The sequence below is a fragment of the Chlorella variabilis genome (genome assembly GCF_000147415.1).
Source record: "Chlorella variabilis unplaced genomic scaffold CHLNCscaffold_31, whole genome shotgun sequence".
In the NCBI taxonomy this organism is placed as follows: domain Eukaryota; kingdom Viridiplantae; phylum Chlorophyta; class Trebouxiophyceae; order Chlorellales; family Chlorellaceae; genus Chlorella; species Chlorella variabilis.
In genome coordinates this window covers 391,301-408,957 of record NW_005435057.1, presented here as the reverse complement: position 1 = coordinate 408,957, position 17,657 = coordinate 391,301, and the positions used below count along the sequence as shown (strand labels likewise).

At 67.4% G+C, this 17,657-nt stretch overlaps 5 protein-coding genes across 5 annotated transcripts in view; all 5 read left to right on the top strand.

The window, feature by feature from the left end:
* The window catches only part of CHLNCDRAFT_28127 (hypothetical protein), a gene marked incomplete at both ends in the record, with an annotated part of 4,862 nt that extends 2,065 nt beyond the window's left edge, over window positions 1–2,797 (top strand). Inside the window, 9 exons of the mRNA XM_005843410.1 lie at window positions 154–261; window positions 599–667; window positions 890–964; window positions 1,100–1,153; window positions 1,378–1,434; window positions 1,639–1,707; window positions 1,988–2,070; window positions 2,316–2,370; window positions 2,612–2,797. Coding sequence (XP_005843472.1) covers window positions 154–261; window positions 599–667; window positions 890–964; window positions 1,100–1,153; window positions 1,378–1,434; window positions 1,639–1,707; window positions 1,988–2,070; window positions 2,316–2,370; window positions 2,612–2,797 — 756 coding nt within the window. The remainder of the gene's footprint in view (window positions 1–153; window positions 262–598; window positions 668–889; window positions 965–1,099; window positions 1,154–1,377; window positions 1,435–1,638; window positions 1,708–1,987; window positions 2,071–2,315; window positions 2,371–2,611) is intronic.
* Window positions 2,798–6,532: 3,735 nt separating this feature from the next.
* On the top strand, window positions 6,533–9,561 carry CHLNCDRAFT_141143 (hypothetical protein; the record flags this gene model as incomplete). Its single annotated transcript, XM_005843409.1, has 8 exons — window positions 6,533–6,544; window positions 6,838–6,974; window positions 7,163–7,253; window positions 7,801–8,247; window positions 8,501–8,598; window positions 8,769–8,892; window positions 9,096–9,331; window positions 9,540–9,561. 8 exons carry the CDS (start codon window positions 6,533–6,535, stop codon window positions 9,559–9,561), a joined length of 1,167 nt encoding a protein of 388 aa, XP_005843471.1.
* Window positions 9,562–9,773: 212 nt separating this feature from the next.
* CHLNCDRAFT_141142 (hypothetical protein) lies at window positions 9,774–11,052 on the top strand (the record flags this gene model as incomplete). The annotated part of the gene is made up of 4 exons (XM_005843408.1): window positions 9,774–10,034; window positions 10,137–10,292; window positions 10,524–10,722; window positions 11,039–11,052. 4 exons carry the CDS (start codon window positions 9,774–9,776, stop codon window positions 11,050–11,052), a joined length of 630 nt encoding a protein of 209 aa, XP_005843470.1.
* Window positions 11,053–11,846: 794 nt separating this feature from the next.
* On the top strand, window positions 11,847–13,310 carry CHLNCDRAFT_141141 (hypothetical protein; the record flags this gene model as incomplete). Its single annotated transcript, XM_005843407.1, has 3 exons — window positions 11,847–12,425; window positions 12,657–13,006; window positions 13,193–13,310. 3 exons carry the CDS (start codon window positions 11,847–11,849, stop codon window positions 13,308–13,310), a joined length of 1,047 nt encoding a protein of 348 aa, XP_005843469.1.
* A 1,623-nt stretch (window positions 13,311–14,933) lies between these two features.
* Window positions 14,934–17,499, top strand: CHLNCDRAFT_141140 (hypothetical protein; the record flags this gene model as incomplete). The annotated part of the gene is made up of 10 exons (XM_005843406.1): window positions 14,934–15,262; window positions 15,397–15,557; window positions 15,673–15,793; window positions 16,012–16,089; window positions 16,313–16,373; window positions 16,545–16,660; window positions 16,834–16,877; window positions 17,019–17,062; window positions 17,247–17,341; window positions 17,451–17,499. The coding sequence occupies 10 exons, from the start codon at window positions 14,934–14,936 to the stop codon at window positions 17,497–17,499; spliced, it is 1,098 nt and encodes a 365-aa protein (XP_005843468.1).
* Window positions 17,500–17,657: the final 158 nt, after the last annotated feature.

Below are 17,657 nucleotides of genomic sequence, written 5' to 3'. Positions count from 1 at the left end.
GGGGGGGGAGTGGGTACCTGTCGGTCTTCTCCCCGCATCCACAGCCTCCCGTTGCCACACTCCCCTTCCTGCCATGGCTCCCCATTGCACCCCTCCCCTACCTCACCTACCCCCCACCTGTCCCCGGCCCCCTCCCCCCCACACACACGCCAGGTCATCATCGGCACCCACGGCAAGCTGCGCGACTGGATGCAGAAGCGGGTGCTGGATGTGCGCTCCATCGCAATCCTGGTATTTGACGAGGCAGACGAGATGCTCAAGGTGCGGCCTGCGGGCCCTTGCTGCTTGGGGCTCCCCTGCACAGTGTGGGTATGGATGGTGGGAGGAGTGGGTGCTCAAGGTAGTGGCGGGGGTATGCAGGCCCCCTGGGTGGTGTGTAGTGTGGGCGAGGTGAGTGGGTGGGGGTTCGGGCAGCAGGCACCATGTGTGGGGTGGCACAGGTGGCGAGGGCCTCCAGCTGTGTAGCGGCTGGAAGCTGGCGGTCAGGCAGCGAGGCCGCACGCTTGCCGAGGTTGACGAGGTGCTCGCCTGCCCTGGCTGCCCCCCACACCCACGTACCCACGTACCCACCGCACCCCACCCCACCCCTCCCCTGCAGCAAGACGGCTTTGCCGACGACACCGTGCGCATGATCAAGCAGCTGCGGGCCGCCAACCCGCAGATACAGGTGCGCTTGGCTGGGCGTGCATGGTGTGGCACCTGGTGTGGCTGCAGGGTGTGGTGGGCTTGGGGGCTTGGGGACTGGACTAGCGATCCCTGTGCGCTCGCTGTTGCCTGCGCTGGATCGGCGCCTGCTCCCCTTGTGCCACACAAACGCGCACACGCGGCCGTGCATGCACGCGGGCACCCTCATCACACCACATACCACCACACCACCACCTCCCCGCAGATCCTGCTGTTCAGCGCAACATTCAACGAGCGTGTCAAGCGCTTCGCCCAGAAGATCGTGCCCGACGCAAACCAGGTGGGGCTGCGTGGGTGTGCAGAGGGCACGCGAGTGGTGGCCGCACGGTCATCGCGGCGCAGGGGCACCTGCCTTTTCTGCCCGTGAGCAACTCGCGTGTTGCTCATGGTACTGCCCTCACGTGCGCTGCCGCAGGTTTTCGTGCCCAAGGAGGAGTTGAGCCTGGATGTGATCAAGCAGTACCGCGTGGTGGGTGCCTGCCTGCAGCAGCTGCCCGGCAGCTGCCGGGCCTGCCCTCAAGCTGCAGCCCCCATCTCTGCGCTGCGCCACACCTGTACCCCCATGCAAATGCCCCTTCCTGGGCATCTCACCTCCCCTGCTCCTGGCCGCACCACACAGGATGCCCGCAGCCGTTCCCGCACATGCACACCTCTAACCTTCCGCCCCTCCTGCATCCTGCCGCCGCCCTGCAGCTGTGCCCTCACGGCTCCGACAAGGTCAAGGTGCTCAAGGACATGATCTTCCCCCTGGTGAGCAGGAGCGGTACCGTAGTGCTGGTATCAAATGGTCCACTGCTGCTGTTGTGGTGGTGCACTGCACCTGGCACGCTGCACGAGCCGCCAGATGGCTTCCCTTTTGCCGCACCTCGATGCCTTCCTGGCTCGATGCCGTGCCAGTGCGACACCTCGTGTGCCTCCCCCCCCCCCGCCCCGCCGCCTGCCGCCCGCCCGCAGTGCGAGAAGCTGGGCCAGACCATCATCTTTGTGCGGACCCGCGAGACGGCCCGCTCGCTGCACGCTGTGGTGAGCTTACCCTAAACCGCGTCGCCAATGCTGGCTGCCTGCCTGCCTGCCTGCAATCAGAGGCGGCGCCAGGGTCGCCGCGGCTGCTGCAGTGCAGCCGCCGGAGCCCTGCACCCGGGGTTTTGCTGGGCGGCGCTTTCAGCTTGGGCGCCCGCTCACCTCCCCACCCTCCCTCCTCCACCCAGCCACACATCCCAATCTCATGATACACACCCACCTGACGCTTCCTCTCCCTTCCTCAACCCCCCCCCCCCCCTCTCTTCCTCCCCCTGTCGAGCAGATGGAGCAGGAGGGGCACAGGTGCACCAGCATCGAGGGCGGCATGGACAGGCAGGCGCGGGACAAGGTGGTGAAGGAGTTCAGGTGTGGCGTGGGCTGGCGGTACGGGGTGGAGGTACAAGGTCGGCGCCGCGGATGTGCGGGTGCGGCGTGGCTGGCACCATGCCGCGTGCGGCTGGCGGGCCCTGGGGACGTGACCTGCCAACCCCGGCCTTCGCCTGCGCTCCTCTCCCAGGCTGCCTGCCGCCCTGCTGGGGGCCGCCGCCGCCCTGCTATCTCCTACTCTCACAATTGATCATTGCCTGCCTTGTTCCTGCCCCCCCATGCAGGGATGGCACCACCAAGATCCTGATCTCAACAGACGTCCTGTCCCGCGGCTTTGACGTCACGCAGGCATGGCCGGGGCAGCAGGGAGCAGGGCAGTTGTGGTGTTGTGCTGCTGCCCAGCGCTAGGCCCCGAGCCGGGCTCTGCAGGCGCCGCGCCCTGCCTGGTCGCACGCCACCGGGCAGCCCCAGGGCTCCTGCTCCTGCGCCTGCCCCTCCACATTCCCCACGCCGTACACACGAAAGGCGTACCGCAGCACGTCCCCGACCGTACCGCCGTGATGTACCGCCCGTACCGCAGGTCACGCTGGTCATCAACTTTGATGTGCCCGTGGAGCGGGACCTGCGCACCCCGGCCTTTGAGACGTATCTGCATCGCATCGGGCGGAGCGGGCGGTTTGGCCGCAAGGGCGCCGCCTTCAACCTGGTCACGGGGGAGACGGTGAGGCGCTGGCTGGGGGTGGGGGGTGGGGGGTGGGGGGTGTAGGCGCGTGGGCGGTTACGGCTGTTGGTGGCAGCGGTTGTGGTTGGCAGCGGAGCGGCCTGAGCCGAATGTTAGCGTCCTGCCCAGGGCCAGGGGGCTCACCCGCTCCCAATTTGGCCCCACCTGCCCTGCACGCCCCTGCGCCTCCCTGCCCGCCTCTTGCGCGAATGTGCAGGAGCGGCGGGTGGTGGATGAGATCCAGGCCTACTTCAAGCACGACATACCCGGTGGGTGGTTGGGCGGGCGCCTGTGTGTGTGTGTGTGTGTGTGTGTGTGTGTGACGCAGGAATACGTGCCGGCCTGGGGGAGGCAGGAGGGGAAGCTTGCGGGAGGAGTGGGAGGGATATTTTGAGGGCAGGCATAGGAGCCCCCTAGTCCTGCCTGGAGGAGGAAGGACGGGAAGCTCGCGGGAGGAGCGGCAGGGGGCGCCGCCCCCGCCGCCCACTCCACACGCTTATACCCGCACACCACCCCGCCGCGCTGCCCACGCTCCCCGCCTCGACCCTCCCCGCCCCCGTCCCTGACTACCCGCAGAGGTTGCGTTTGACGACGAGGATGCGTTTGTGGAGGTGCTGCGCAAGGCGGGGCTCACAGACGGCTGAGGGCTCGGCGGCGGCCGCCCGGGCGGAATTGGCCAAGGCACCGAGGCACGTGGCCTGGGCGCAGGCAGTAGCCGAGGCTGGCAGCCTGCGGCTGCATATGCGCGGCAGCGGCGGGGCTACGGCAGCAGCGCCTGGGCTGGGCTGCACGGCAGGCAGCAGCAGCGGTTGAGGTGCCACATGCTGCACGCGTCAGGGCAACCGTCCAACAGCCTGCAGCAGCCGAGTGTGGCTGGCGGCGGCTCGATGCCCTCTGTTGCCCCTGCATTCTTAGCTTATCGGTGTTGGCATGCTCTGCCATGCATGTGATCCTGGCGGTGATTCCCATACCAGCTGGCGTGGTTCGGATCCGACGTGCCAGCCTGGTGTGCACAGGGGCAGGAAGTGTGTGGACGTATTACAGGGCCGGTTGGTGTGCAGTACGGCAGGCAAGGGCAGGAGAGCAAGGGTGTGCGTACACGGGTAGTATCACAGAGCAGCTGGCTGTACAGGGTGATTAATCAGGGAAACAAGCTGCCAGGGGGGCTGGCACGCCAAAACAAAATCAGGTACAGTATGGGCGGGCGCACGTCAGCATGCTGCTGCCCGGCAGGACACGGGTATACAAAACGCAAAATTAATAACTGCTGGCAAAGGGGCCAGTTGCAATCAAACACACAGGGCCGCAGCACACCACGGCCGGCGGCACGGATGGGTACACTCTCAGTGAGGCAGGTGGAGGCAAGGGGGCGTGGCTGCAAGGGCGGCATTGCCCTTGCCTGCCACTCAGGCGGGGCTGAGCAGCAGCAGCAGGTCCCAGGCGGCGCCCAGCAGCAGCAGCAGGCAGGTCAGCCGCAGCATTGTAGGGTCCTCCTCGCTGAGCAGAGAGTGCAGCCAGCCGTAGAAGCGCGCCAGCGCGGCGGGTGCCGCCGCCGCCGCCGCCGCCGCATGAGGCGCCGCCGGACCGGGCGCTGGCGAGTCGCCGCCTGGCAGCTGCCCGGAGCTGCTGCTGCTGCTGCCGGCGGCGGCCGAGGCGGGCTGCGCATGCGGCGCCGCCTCTCGGCACAACTCCGCGTGGCGGCGGCTCTCCAGGGCGGCCGCCACCCCGCAGGGCAGCAGCAGCTACCAGCTGCCAGCTACCAGCTGCAGGAAGCGCACCAGCGCGACGCACTCTGCCGCCGGGGAGCGGCGGGCGTGCCTGCCGTGGGAGCCCAGTGGGATACCCGCTGACATGACGCTGTCCACTGCCGCATAGAGGAAGTGCAGCGGGCCACGGGCGGCGGCGTGGGTGAAGGCGCGGGTGGCGCAGAAGCGGGGCGCCTGCCGCATGGCTGAGGCCACGGCGGCCAGCTGCAGCGGCACGTGCAGGCTGCGGGTCAGGGGAGGGAGGCAGGGGCGGCAGTGTGGGGCCAGTGTGGATTGTGGGCAGAGAGAAAAGGCACTGGGTGTGGCAGCAGGCATGCCACGCAGCAACAGCGGCGCCAGCGGCGACGGCAGGCGGCCTGCCATCCGATGCGCCCAGCCGCGCCCTCCCCCAGCCCCCCGGCACTCACCCCAGCATGACCGGCTTGCTGGCGCTGAGCAGCGCCAGGCTCACCACCTCCGTGCCAAACAGGAGCAGCAGGAGGCAGAGGGCGGCATTCACCGCCGCGCCGCAGGCGGCCCGCAGAGGCCCAGACCCTGCCGCCGCTGTGGAGAAGCTGCCTCCCAGCTGGTCGGTCCACATGAGGATGACGGAGGTTCCGGCGGGCAGGAAGACTGTCAGCCTGACCAGGCAGGCAAAGGCCTCCTCGAGCAGCAGGCGGGTGCGCTCGGCGCAACGCGGCCGCCGTGCTAGGCGCCGCATGAGCAGCCGCCAGGACAGGCAGCCGACGCCATGGGCCGCCAGGTAGGCCTCCTCTTGCCAGCCCAGGCGGGTCCAGTGGCGGCACAGCGTCAGCAGCATCGCGCCCTGCAGAAGTGCACAGCCCGGGGGGAACGGCGCCCCGCTCAGGATGTCCGCCACCGCCAAGCGGCGCCTGTGCACCTTGCACGCTTGGCCGCCGTCCTCCATCCATGCGCGCCTTTCACCCGGCCCTCGCCAGGGCTGGCAAGTGGTGTGCAGCGCACTCACCGCGATGACCAGGTCGCCCCAGGCCCAGGTGGCTTGCCGCTCCCTCCGACACAGGTGGGAAAAGCTAGTGATGTTGCCGTGAGACTGATCTGGGGCGGCTCGCAAAGCGACGGGCGGCCCCGCACGCAGGGAGCTCTCCATGCGTGGGGGGCACCCTTCCCGCTGCATAGCACCTAAATAGAGGCAGATCGCTAGACTGCAAAGCTTGTGGGAGCGCCTTGCGGGCTTTTCTGGCGAACCCCACCCGCCGCGGCTGTACCTCGGCTGCATCATGTTGCCCCCTGCAACCCCCGCCCCCGCTCGCTCCTGGCAACCCCCGCCCCCGCAGCCCGCGCAGCGCTCCCCTCCCATACGTGAACTGACCCCATAGAGCCCTGTTTGAGGGTTGAGCGGGGCGGAGAGGGGCTGCTTGCACACGTGGTGGCATGCACGCTTCAAGCCTGTGTTACAGTCACCCCGCTATGATTGGCCGCGTGAGCAGACCTTGGGCAGGGGGCTTCAACGCTCTCACCTCTCTAGCGTCAGAAATATAACTCTTACAAGCCAACCAACACCAACAGAGAGACCGAACAACAGAAATGAACAGGAAATATGAAGCCGCCACAGGCGGCAGCCGCCTTCCAGCGGAGACGGCAAAGCGTACAAGGCCCACTTCTTCAATGGTTCTTGCAATTGCCACCCTTACCGGTTATGCAGCCACAGTGCCGACCACACAGCGCACCATTCTTCTTGCAGCTGCAGTTCCGGGTGCAGGCGCCGCGGCCGCCGCTGCTGCGGCAGCGCACGGCTGCCTTGCCGCCGCCGGGCTGCGCCGCCCTAGGATGAATGCTTGAAAAATGTGAAAATGGAGATTCACATGATTTTAGAGCAACTGCAGGGCCTACGAGGTCAAGACAATGCTGAGACCCACACAACTTGGCTCCACAGCTTTGACGCCCAACAGCGGTCGTCAGGGCAAAAGCACGTGCAGTCCGCAGCTTCCCAGTTGAGACTCTCCGGGGCTGCGACTGCGAATTGATATCAAGCAACCAGTGTTCACGGAACATCATGCAGGGCCATGTGTCAGCTGGGCTGCGAGCGAAGCACTGCGCGGGCGGGCGGAGGCTCCCGCCGCACGTTCCCGCCCCGCCACATCAGCAGCCGACCCGGATACATGCATGGAGCTGATTACCCAATCAGTAGACACCCTTACGCCTTCCACAGCACAGCACCCCAGGCGCAGCAAGCGAGGCTGCGGCATGGAGGCATGCCAGCGCGTCTCCCCAACCTCACAGGGCGCCGCCCTGCAGCACAGATGGCATCCCCGGCATGCAGCCAAGCGACAGGCGGCCCCTTCCCTGCGGCCGCTGCAGCCTGCCGCAGCTGAGCAGCGGGAGCGCGACTCCCGGCCAGCGGAGGCGCCCGCGGTGCCCGCGGTGGGATGGCTGTGGGACAAGAAGGCCGCCGACACGCGCAAGCGGCTGCAGGAGCAGAACCTGCGGCCCAAGAAGTGAGGCGCCGCCGCCGCCGCATGCTGGCCGGCATCCTGCTGCCCAGCTGCTTCAAGCACCAGGCTTGCCGGGTCGGCCATTCAGCCATGCCACTACCGGACTGTCACCCACACCGTCTGACCATGCCCTCCATTTACGCACCTGCCACCGCCCACGCTTCCCTCTCTCGCCCACTCCACTGCCGCAGGTCCCTGGGCCAGAACTTCATGCTGGATGACGATGTGCTGGCAGCCATCGTGGCGGCCGCGGGCGTGCAGCCGGGAGACCTGGTGCTCGAGGTTGGGCCCGGTGGGTGGCAACCACCAGCTTGGGGAGTGGCGGGCTCAGAAGCAGGCGGTCTACCCGGGTGTTCCCTCCCTTCCGCAAGCATCAGCCGCTGGTTTAGAATTTGCTTCCCCGGTGTGGAAACGCTGCCGATGCCCCCCCCCCCCCCCGGTGGGTGTTTCCCCCTCCCCCCTGGGGGGTGGGGAAGGAACGGCAACCTGACGCCGGACCTGGTTGGGGGGGGGGGCCCTGGTACGGCGGTGGAAAAAGGTTAAGCGCTGAGCGAGCAGCTGGAAGGGGAATTTTAACCAGTGGGGGCTGGGTTGGGGGAGGGCAGGGGGAACACGGCAAGGGGGGGTGGGAACAGCGGTGGGGCCGGGGGCTGGGGGGGAAGGGGCTTTGGCAGGGGCACAGGCAGGGTATTCTTTCCTGTAGCGTTACATTAGGGCACGCCAGGCAGCTCTTACTAGTGCTGGTGCCAGTGCTTGAGTGGCTGAAGCCCGACCTGTGCTGCTCATGGAATTCACAGCAGCTGCCGTCGCCTCTGCCCGCCGCCGGCAGGTGCTCGAGCTGCGCCTGGTGTGTGGCGACATCCTGCGCCAGAACCTGCCGCAGCTGCTGCACGGCATGCAGCAGCACCGCACCGGCTGGCTGGCGGCGCGGCAGCCTGCGGCGTACCCTGCGGCGGCACCTGCGGAAGCGCCGCAGCCGCGGCCGGAGGACGGCGGCGGAGGCAGCGCGCAGGACGTGCAGCAGCCGGCGGCCTCCCAGCAGCAGCACCTGGACGGCGCGCCGCCTCTGCACTTACATCAACATGCGACACCACAGCAGCAGGCGACACGCCAGCAGCAGGCGGCACCCCAGCAGCAGGCGGCACCCCAGCAGCAGGCCCAGCAGGACCCGCGTGTGCTGGTGGTGGCCAACCTGCCCTACTACATCACCAAGGACTGCCTGGCACAGATGCTGCCGCTGGGCGGGCGCGTCGCCGCCCTCTACTTCATGCTGCAGGTCAGGGCAGCGGGGTGGGTGTGGGTTTGTAGGGCGGGGTGTAGCGGTTGCTTTGGGACGCAGCGGTGCGTCCAGCCGCCAGCAGCTTTCCTGGTGCCTGGCGCAGCACAGCCGAACCTGCGTGCGCCTGCCGGATCCGGCATCACTGGAGCCTGCTGCACTGCCTGTTCACGAGCTAGCTGCTCGCGGCCCGCCCTGATGACACCCCCTCCCTCCTTCCATCTCTCCACCTCCCCCCGCCGCCCCGACGCAGCACGAGGTGGGTGTGCGGCTGACGCAGGAGGACCCCGGGGCGTCCGACTGGCGGGCGATGAACCTGGTGACGCAGTACTACAGCCAGGCGCAGTACCTGTGAGTACCGCCGACCTGGGGCAGTATCATTTATGCAGCTGCTGACAGTGGTGCACTCTGGCGGGCTGCATCCGTGCCTCAGACGCGGGCGTGCCCACCCCCACTCAAACACCTCGCACACCTCGCACCCCGCCCCTGCAACGCGCCTGCCGTCCTGCCCTGCCCCGCAGCTTTGAGATCGACCGCCGCAAGTACCACCCCTCCCCCAAGGTCAACGGCGCGGTGGTGCGCTTTGCGCTCACGCCGCCCTCCCAGCGCCTGGCGGTGCCCTCCGAGCCAGACTTCCTCAAGTTGGTGAGTCGAGGGGAGAGCTGTGTGGGTTTAGAGCTGGGCACGCGTTCGTGAGCTGGCCCCTTAGCAGATGAGGCGGTACGGTGCACCGTTGTGCGGGACCGCAGGAGTTACAGTCCCCGGAACTCTTCATGGAGCTTGGTCCCAGCATGCCGAGCCGCATGTATCCCTTTGCCCTCGTCCCCGCCGCTCCTCCCCTACTTCAGATCAAGAAAGCGTTCAGCCAGCGGCGCAAGGTGGTGCGCAATGCGCTGCGCCCGCTGTACGAGCCGGGCCAGGTGGCGGCGGCGCTGGCGGCGGCGGGGCTCAGCGAGGATGCACGGGCCCAGGACCTCACGCTGCTCCAGTTCGGGGAGCTGGCGTGGCGGCTGCAGGCCAGCGGTAGTGAGCTGGGGCCTTCGGCGGCGGGGAATGAGGACGGAGGAGGCGCGGAGCAGCCTGGGTGTTGAAGAAAAGAAATGCCGCCCTGTTATGCCGGTACAGCATTGGATTGCGTCCTTCCTTTGCCTTGGATGGGTGCTCCGCTGCAACATGAGAATGTGATGAGAGGCGGTGGCGGCACGGCGTGCACGCTGTGCCTACATTTGCCCGCCAGCAAGCCCGCTTTCAGCCTTCCGCAGCATCTGCGCTTCCGCCTTCCTCCCACGCAGCCCAGGTGTCGCTCAGGAGTGAGCATGCTGCTGATCGTGCCACACGGTGGGTGCGATGTGGCGTATCGTGCTGAACAGCGGTCGCTCGCTCCTTCCACACATCGTTGCGGGTACAGTGGTCCGCTGCACGTCGCACGCCCGCGTAAACCTCCGCACCCTTTGTTCCCGCCGCCCGCCCGCCTGCCGCAGCGGCACACCGGGGGGCAGCCAGCACCAGCTTGTCCACGTTCCCCGATGGCTTCCTCCACCTACATCTCAGCGCTGGTGAGGTGCCTGCGCAGCGGTGACAACCGGGCAGCCATCGTAGCGGCCGGCGGCATTCCAGCGCTGGTTCAGCGTATCAGCAGCAGCGATGCTGGCGATGATTTGCTGGAGGCCGCAGCCAGGCTTCTGAACAACCTTTCTGTCGGCAGCCCTGCCAACGCTGCAGCCATTGCAGCGGCCGGAGGCATTCCTGCTGTGGTGCAGTGCCTGTGCAGCAGCCGCAGCGAGAGGGTGCAGGATCAGGCAGCCGTGGTGCTCGGTGTTCTCTCTTTTGACAGACCTGACTGCAGAGTGGCCATTGCAGATGCCAGCGCCATCCCTCTGCTGGTGCAGCACCTGCGAAGCAGCAGCTGCAGCGAGCATGTACAACTGCAAGCAGCCCGTGTGCTTGTTATCCTCGTGAGAGACCCTGAGATCCGGGAGGCCGTTGCAGCTGCCGGCGGCATCCCTCTGCTGGTGCAGTGCTTGAGCAGCAGCACCAGTGAGGCGGTGCGAGGGATGTTACTCAGGGCGCTTGGCTGCCTTACTCTTGACAGCCCTGGCAACAAGACAGCCATTGTAGCGGCCGGCGGCATCCCTCTGCTGGTGCAGCTCCTGAGCTGCAGCGCCAGCGAGAAGATGCATTGGGGAGTAGCCGCTGCGCTTTCGAACCTTGCTTTTGACAGCCCTGGCAACAGGGCAGCCATTGGCGCTGCAGGCGCCATCCCTCTGCTGGTGCAGATACTGCGCACCACCGCCAGCGAGCAGGTGCAGGCGGCAGCAGCCGGTGCGCTTGCCTTGCTCTCTCGGGACAGCCCCGACAACAGCGCTGCCATTGCCGCATCAGGCGGCATTGTTGCTCTGCAGCAGCTGCTGTACAGCCCCCCAAGCGAGGCGGTGCGCAGGGCCACAGCTGCTTCACTGGTCAGCCTGTCCAACAGTGAGCAGGCTGGGGCTGCCGCACTGGATTCCGATGCCGCAGCACAAGGGGTCACGGCACCCGCAGCGGCAGAGGCAGCCCCCACCACAGCAGGGGACGCAGCGGCAGTAGTTGGCGCAGAAGCAGCGGCTCCTGCTGCCAGGGTGTGCGCAGCGGACAGCTGTGGCAACACGCATCGCCTGAAGCTCTGTTCTGCGTGAGTGGTGCCCTGAAGTTGCCTTTATGGCGTGGATGTAACTGCCTGTGTGGTTGTTTGCAGCCTGCCTGCCTGTCTCACTGGGTCGCCCGTGCTGTCCTGCCTGCTTCCTGCCTGCAGGTGCCGGGGTGTGAGGTACTGCAGCGAGGCCTGCAGCCGTGCACACTGGCGTGCGCACAAGCCAGAGTGCCGGCGGCTGCATGCCGCCGCAGCTGCAGCCGCCGCTGCACAGCCCTAGCTTCAGTCATCGATGGTTCCTGGCGACCTAGCGGTGGCTGACTGAATGCGCACGGGTGGCGCTGCCGAGGCTTGCTTTTTGCATGCTCTGGCTGTGATGTGGCTGATAGGCACGGCAGACACATTGCATTTGGCAGAGGCGCTGGAAAGGCCTTGCAGTTGCAAATGTGAACTGCGTGCATGGCGTGTTCATCATCAGGCGGGGGCGAGCTGGGGACGGCGGCGGCGCGGGGATGATGAGTCGGGGTGCCGACATGAAATATTCCGCCTGTGACGCTAATACAGCATTGGATTTCGTCGTAGACCTTACCTTATTGTGGGATGGGTGCTGCAACGTGAGAATGTGATGAGAGGCAGTGGCGGCACGGCGTGCACGCTGTGCCCACATTTGCCCGCCTGCAAGCCCGTTTTCAACCTTACGCAGCATCTGCGCTTCCGACTTCCTCCCATGCAGCCCAGGTGTCGCTGATGAGTGAGCAGGCTGCTGATCGTGCCACACGGTGGGTGCGTTATGACGTACGGTGCTGAAACGTCCGCTTGCGGCGCCCAGATGCCGTTGCTGGCGCAGGGTTCCACTGCACGCCGCATGCCCGCCCTAACCTCCGCACCCTCTGTCCCCGCCGCCCGCCCGCCTGCCGCAGCGCCTGCCAGCGCCTTGGTGCATTCAGCAACAGCCTCTCCACGCTTGCCGATGGCTTCAAGTACCTACGTCTCAGCGCTGCTGAGGCGCCTGTGCAGCAGCGGCGAGTGCCAGGCGGTTGATGCTGCCAGGACGCTAGGCGACCTCTCTGCCGGCAGTGCTGACAGCAGGACAGCAATCGTAGAGGCCGGCGCCATTCCAGCGCTGGTTCAGCGTATCAGCAGGACCGCTCCTGGCGAGGATTTGCTGGAGGCCGCAGCCAGGCTTCTGCGCAACCTGTCTGCCGGCAACTCTCGCAACGCCGCAGCCATTGCAGCGGCCGGCGCCATACCGCCATTGTTGCAGTGCCTGTTCACCAGCCGCAGCGAGGCGGTGCAGGTTCAGGCAGCCATGGCGCTCAGCGGTCTCTCCTTCGACAGTCTCGACTGCAGCGTGGCCATTTCAGCGGCTGGTGGCATCCCAGCTGTGTTGCAGCACCTGCGAAGCAGCAGCTGCAGCGAGCATGTACAACTGCAAGCAGCCCGTGTGCTTGTTATCCTCGTGAGAGACCCTGAGATCCGGGAGGCCGTTGCAGCTGCCGGCGGCATCCCTCTGCTGGTGCAGTGCTTGAGCAGCAGCACCAGTGAGGCGGTGCGAGGGATGTTACTCAGGGCGCTTGGCTGCCTTACTCTTGACAGCCCTGGCAACAAGACAGCCATTGTAGCGGCCGGCGGCATCCCTCTGCTGGTGCAGCTCCTGAGCTGCAGCGCCAGCGAGAAGATGCATTGGGGAGTAGCCGCTGCGCTTTCGAACCTTGCTTTTGACAGCCCTGGCAACAGGGCAGCCATTGGCGCTGCAGGCGCCATCCCTCTGCTGGTGCAGATACTGCGCACCACCGCCAGCGAGCAGGTGCAGGCGGCAGCAGCCGGTGCGCTTGCCTTGCTCTCTCGGGACAGCCCCGACAACAGCGCTGCCATTGCCGCATCAGGCGGCATTGTTGCTCTGCAGCAGCTGCTGTACAGCAGCCCAAAGGAGGAGGTACGGGAGATCGCAGCCGCTGCACTGCACAGCCTGTCCAACAGCGAGCAGGCTGGGGCTGCCGTGCTGGATTCTGAAGGCGCGGCACAAGTTAGGACGGCACCCGCAGGAGCAGCCCCCACCACAGCCCCCACCACAGCAGGGGATGCACCGGCAGTGGTTGACGCAGAGGCAGCGGCTCCTGCTGCCAGGGTGTGCGCAGCGGACGGCTGCGGCAACACGCATCGTCTGAAGCTCTGTTCTGCGTGAGTGGTGCCCCAGACACTCACGGCAGCAGATTGCCTTTCTGGCGTGGATGTAACTGCCTGTGGGGTTGTTTGCAGCCTGCCTGTCTGTCTCACTGCGTCGCCCGTGCTGCCCTGCCTGCTTCCTGCCTGCAGGTGCCGGGGTGTGAGGTACTGCAGCGAGGCCTGCAGCCGCGCGCACTGGCGCACGCACAAGCCCGAGTGCCGGCGCCTGCATGCCGCCGCAGCTGCAGCCGCTGCTGCACAGCCCTAGCTCCAGTCCTGGACGGCGCCTTGCGACCTGGCGGTGGCTAACTGAATGCGCCCGGGCAGCCCCGCCGAGGCTCGCTTTTTGCATGCTCTGGCTGCGATGCGGCTGGTAGGCACGGCAAACACATTGCATTTGACAGAGGCGCAGAAATGGCCTTGCAGTGGCACATGTAAACTGCATGCGTGACTCGTATTGGTATGAGCTTGTTGCAATCTCTTGGCCGGTCTCGGCGCCTGCGCCCGCCAGCCGATCGCGCTGGGTGCACAGCATGGACCCCATGTGGCGATCAAACTTGCCAACGTGCTGCTGTCCGGCTGGTTTTCATGTCGTCCTCCGCCTGCTGAGGTCCCCGGGCTCTGCGCAAGCTGCAGGCAAGCTCGCCACTGGCTCTCGGCCTGTGGCAGCCATGCCGGGCCGTGCAGTCAGCCGAGTGAAGGTGGGGCGCAAGAATGCGAGCCTGCGCATCAAGCTGAGCGGCCAGTTGCCCTCCGAGCTGTCGCAACCCTGCGGCTTGTTTTCCTTTGAGCTGCCTGCCGCCCAGGAGCCTTGTTGGGATTCCCACAGAGAGCCGCTGCAGCCCCGTCAAGTGAGCTACGGGTCGCCGGGGCCAACGCCGCGGGCTGGTGGCGGCGGCGTCAGGCGCCGTAGCGGCAAGAGCCCCGCACCTCGTGTCGCCAAGACCTCGGCACCAGCTGATGGGGGCTGGACTGGGTGGCTTTCTCCCCACCGGCCGCCACCCCCGCGGCACCAGCAGGAAGTGCGGCGTGTGGAGGTGACGCGTATACCATCCACGCCGCCACGCCCGCCGCCGGCTCAGCTGCACCAACAACCAAAGCGGACACCCAACAGCAACAGCAGGGCGCCGCGGCGCGTGGAGGTCACCGGGCGCACACCTGCTACGCCACCACGCGCGCAGCAACAGCCGCAGCCGCCGCAGCAGCAGCGAGCGCCCAGCAGCAGGGCGCAGGTGCGGCCGCCGACCCCGGACGCCGCCCACGTTGCCCGGCCCTACCACCACCCACAGCTACAGGCAGATATGGATCTGGGCACGCCGCTGCCAGCGACCCGCGTCGTAGGGCGGTCAGCGCCACTGCTGCAGCAGCAGCGGCAGGCCGCACCAGCGGCTGCGCCGCCCCTGCCCATCTTACCTGGGGCGGTGCAACACTCGCCGGCGCCGCAGCGCGACCGCACGCCGACTAGAGCCAGGCTGGGCACCAAGCCGCCGTCTGCGGGTGAGTGCCGCCGCTGCTGAGGTGTTCCGTCAGGGTTATGCAGCACTTACGGTGTCCTGCTGCACGTAACACCACCTTCCTGCGTCGCTTTCAACAGCCACTGTGCGCGGCTGCTTGGGCTGCCGCTCCCTGCCGCCCTGCCACAGGCACCCCGCCGCCAAGGCTTCCCCGTGCAACGTCGGCATCGCCAGCTGGCCCGCTGAGGGCCCTATCACCGCTGCCCGCTGGCACCTCGCAGCCGCCGCTCCCCAGCGCAGCAGAAGCAGTGCTGCACCTCCCAGCCGGCACACCAGCAGCAGTAGTCAGAGTGGCGGGAGCCCGGGCCCAGCCGGTGTCTGGTGTGCAGCAGCTTGGCCAGCCCGCCACGCCCCTGGTGCCCGCATTCATTCAGCGGATGTGGGAGCAGCAGCAGGCGGCTCTGCCTGCCAAGCAGCCACAGTCGGCGGCGCCTGCTGCTGCGCTGCGGGCCCCTGGGGCCGCCCAGCGCCCACCCGCCAAGCCTGCGCCCGCCAGGCCTGCAGCAGCGGCGAAAGCCGCAGCAGGCAGGGGAGCAGAGCCATGCTTGGAGGAGGGAGAGATCACTGAGGAGGGCAACAGCTCCAGCAGCTGCAGCGACAGCGACGACGGCGCCTCGCGGCGGCGGCAGCGGCAGCGCGCCAGCCGGCGGCGGCGCAGCCGCTCGCCGCTGCGGCGCGTGGCGGGTGGTGCGGCAGCAGGGAAGAGGTGGGTGGGTGGGTGTGGCCGCTGGTCTGGGGTTGCAGCCTGGTCAAGCTGCCTGCACCTCATGCGCAGATGACGCCGCCACGCTTGAGGCATTGAGCCAATGCCTCCCTCCTGTGTTTCCGGCCGTGCCGCAGGCGGGCCGCCACCCAGGCCTGTGCTGCTCCCTCGGGGCCCCTGGAGGCCCAGCATGCGCTGGCCAGCCTGGTGGAAAGCATGAGCGCCGAGGCAGCCAGCCTGCACCGCCAGCTGGGCCGGCTGGGCGCCAGCTCTGGCGCCATTCGCCCTGCGCCGCATGGTGAGATGGGCGGCTGCTGGCTGGGCGGTGCTGCTGCACGCCCTCGCTTTGCTAGGCTACCCGAAGCAGCGCCGTGATAGGGCCCGTAACGCCTCGGTGCTGTGAAATGATGCAGGTGGTGCTCGCGGTGGTGGTGAGCCGGCGCAGCCCGCCAGCTCAGCGGTCGGGGTGGCAGGCGCCGCTGACATGGAGCGCCAGCTGGCCACGCTTTCCTCCAAGCTGGGCCAGCTGCAACTGTGCCTCCACTCCATGCACCACCAGCAGGGCGGCCTCGCAGTGGCGCCAGCAGCAGGCGCCGAGCCCAGGCAAGGCGCTGCTTTGCGTGGTTTGATGCGTGGCCCTGCTGAGCGTTACCGCCCGACTACATGCTCCCACCTAGCCCCTCCCACCACCCTCCACTCGCTCATGCATCGTCACTTCAAACCCCACCACTGCTGCCACGCACTGCGTGCAGGCCCAGCGCCAGCGAGGCGGGCGTCACCCTGGTGTGCTGGGACACCAACGTCTACATGGACCACTGCAGGCTCATACAGTGAGAGAGGCGGCGGCGCCTGGCCGGCCGGTGGAGAGGCGGCGGTGCCTGGCCGGCCGGTGGAAGCGGGGCCTGTGCATGGCGCGGACGGCTGGGCAGGACGGCTGCCTGAGGGAGCTGCGGTGGCCTTGCGCGGGCCGCTCATGCCGACATATAATGCCTGCAGCCGTGTGGGGCTGTCGGGCGCCTGGATCTGACCTGCTGCCGCCATGCTGCTGTGCAGGGAGTGCTGGGAGCGGCTGCTGGCCAGCGGCTGCGCCGACCTGCGCTTCTTGGTGCCGCTGGTGGGCAGCGCTGGGCGCACTGCTGCTGCTTCCGCTGGCCTGGCTGTCTGCCACGCGTGCCATCTTCCGCGCATGTGCTCGAGGCGGTGCTCAACTGATGGGGGCTGTCTCGCACTCCCCCTGGGCCGTTGCTCATGCACTGGTTGCGCCCCTGCTTTGCCCCTTGCCCAGGCTGTGGTTCGGGAGCTGGATGGCATGAAGAAGTGCCTGTTCAGGGGGCTGTGGGCTCGGCGCGCCATCCGGCGGCTGGCAGACATGCAAGGGCACCCGGCGCTGCGGGGTCAGAGGTGCGTGCGGCAGAGGATGTCCGGCTGGGGCTGGGAGGAGGGATGCTGCGAAGGATGCAGCGTGATGTGGCTCTGTTCAGAGTCACTGCCTGCTGCATCCATGCTGGTGTGTGCACAGCACTGCTGCCTGCTGCTGATAGCCGCCCCCATGTCCTTTCTTCTTTGGATCACAGGGAGGACGAGCTCCTGCGTGGCCAGCTGCGCCGCAACGACGACGGTGAGGGGATTGCAGGGTGGCGGCCGCTGGCATGGTGGTCGGTGTGTGTGCGGGGGGTGGCTGCCGCTCGCCGAACACCAGTGCCGATGCCTGCACTATGACACTACCAGCCCTGGGACCTGGCCCATTGCGCCCCTGCAGGCATCCTGGACTGCCTGCTGTACTTCCGGGCCCGAGGGGCGCAGGTGGGCGGGGCAGGGGCTGGGCCCCTGGGCCAGCCGGCGGCCAGCCGGCGGCGGCGGCTACTGCTGGGGATAGGGTGCCTGCTCATCTCCCGTGCCCCGCTTCCCGCTGCCCTTGCTGCCCCGCCACCCCCGCACCACGCCAATACTGCGCCCACCCACGCATCCTCAAACCTAAACCTGGCAGGTGGAGCTGTGCACCCGCGACGTCAACCTCGCGCTTCGGGCACGCATCGAGGGCATCCCTTGCTGCGAGCCGCAGGAGGCGCGTCGGCGGCTGATGTGAGTTTGAGCGTCCTGGGGAGCCACGGCCTGCCTGCTGCGTGTAGACTGCCTGGAGTGTGGCTGCGGGATGCACTGAGTGATGACGGTGCCCTGCTCCCGGATGCAGCCAGCGGCTGGAGGCGGCTTCTGCCGAGGGCAAGCAGGCGGCGAAATGAGGGTCAGCAGCAGCGGCTCAGAGCGGCGCATGGACGGAGTCTGCTCCAGGGGCCCCTAAGTGCGGGTTATTACATGGAGGGCAGGTGCCGTATGCCAGCAAGCACTTGTGAAGGCATTCGATAAGGTGATGGATAGGGGAGGGAGATCCAATCAATAA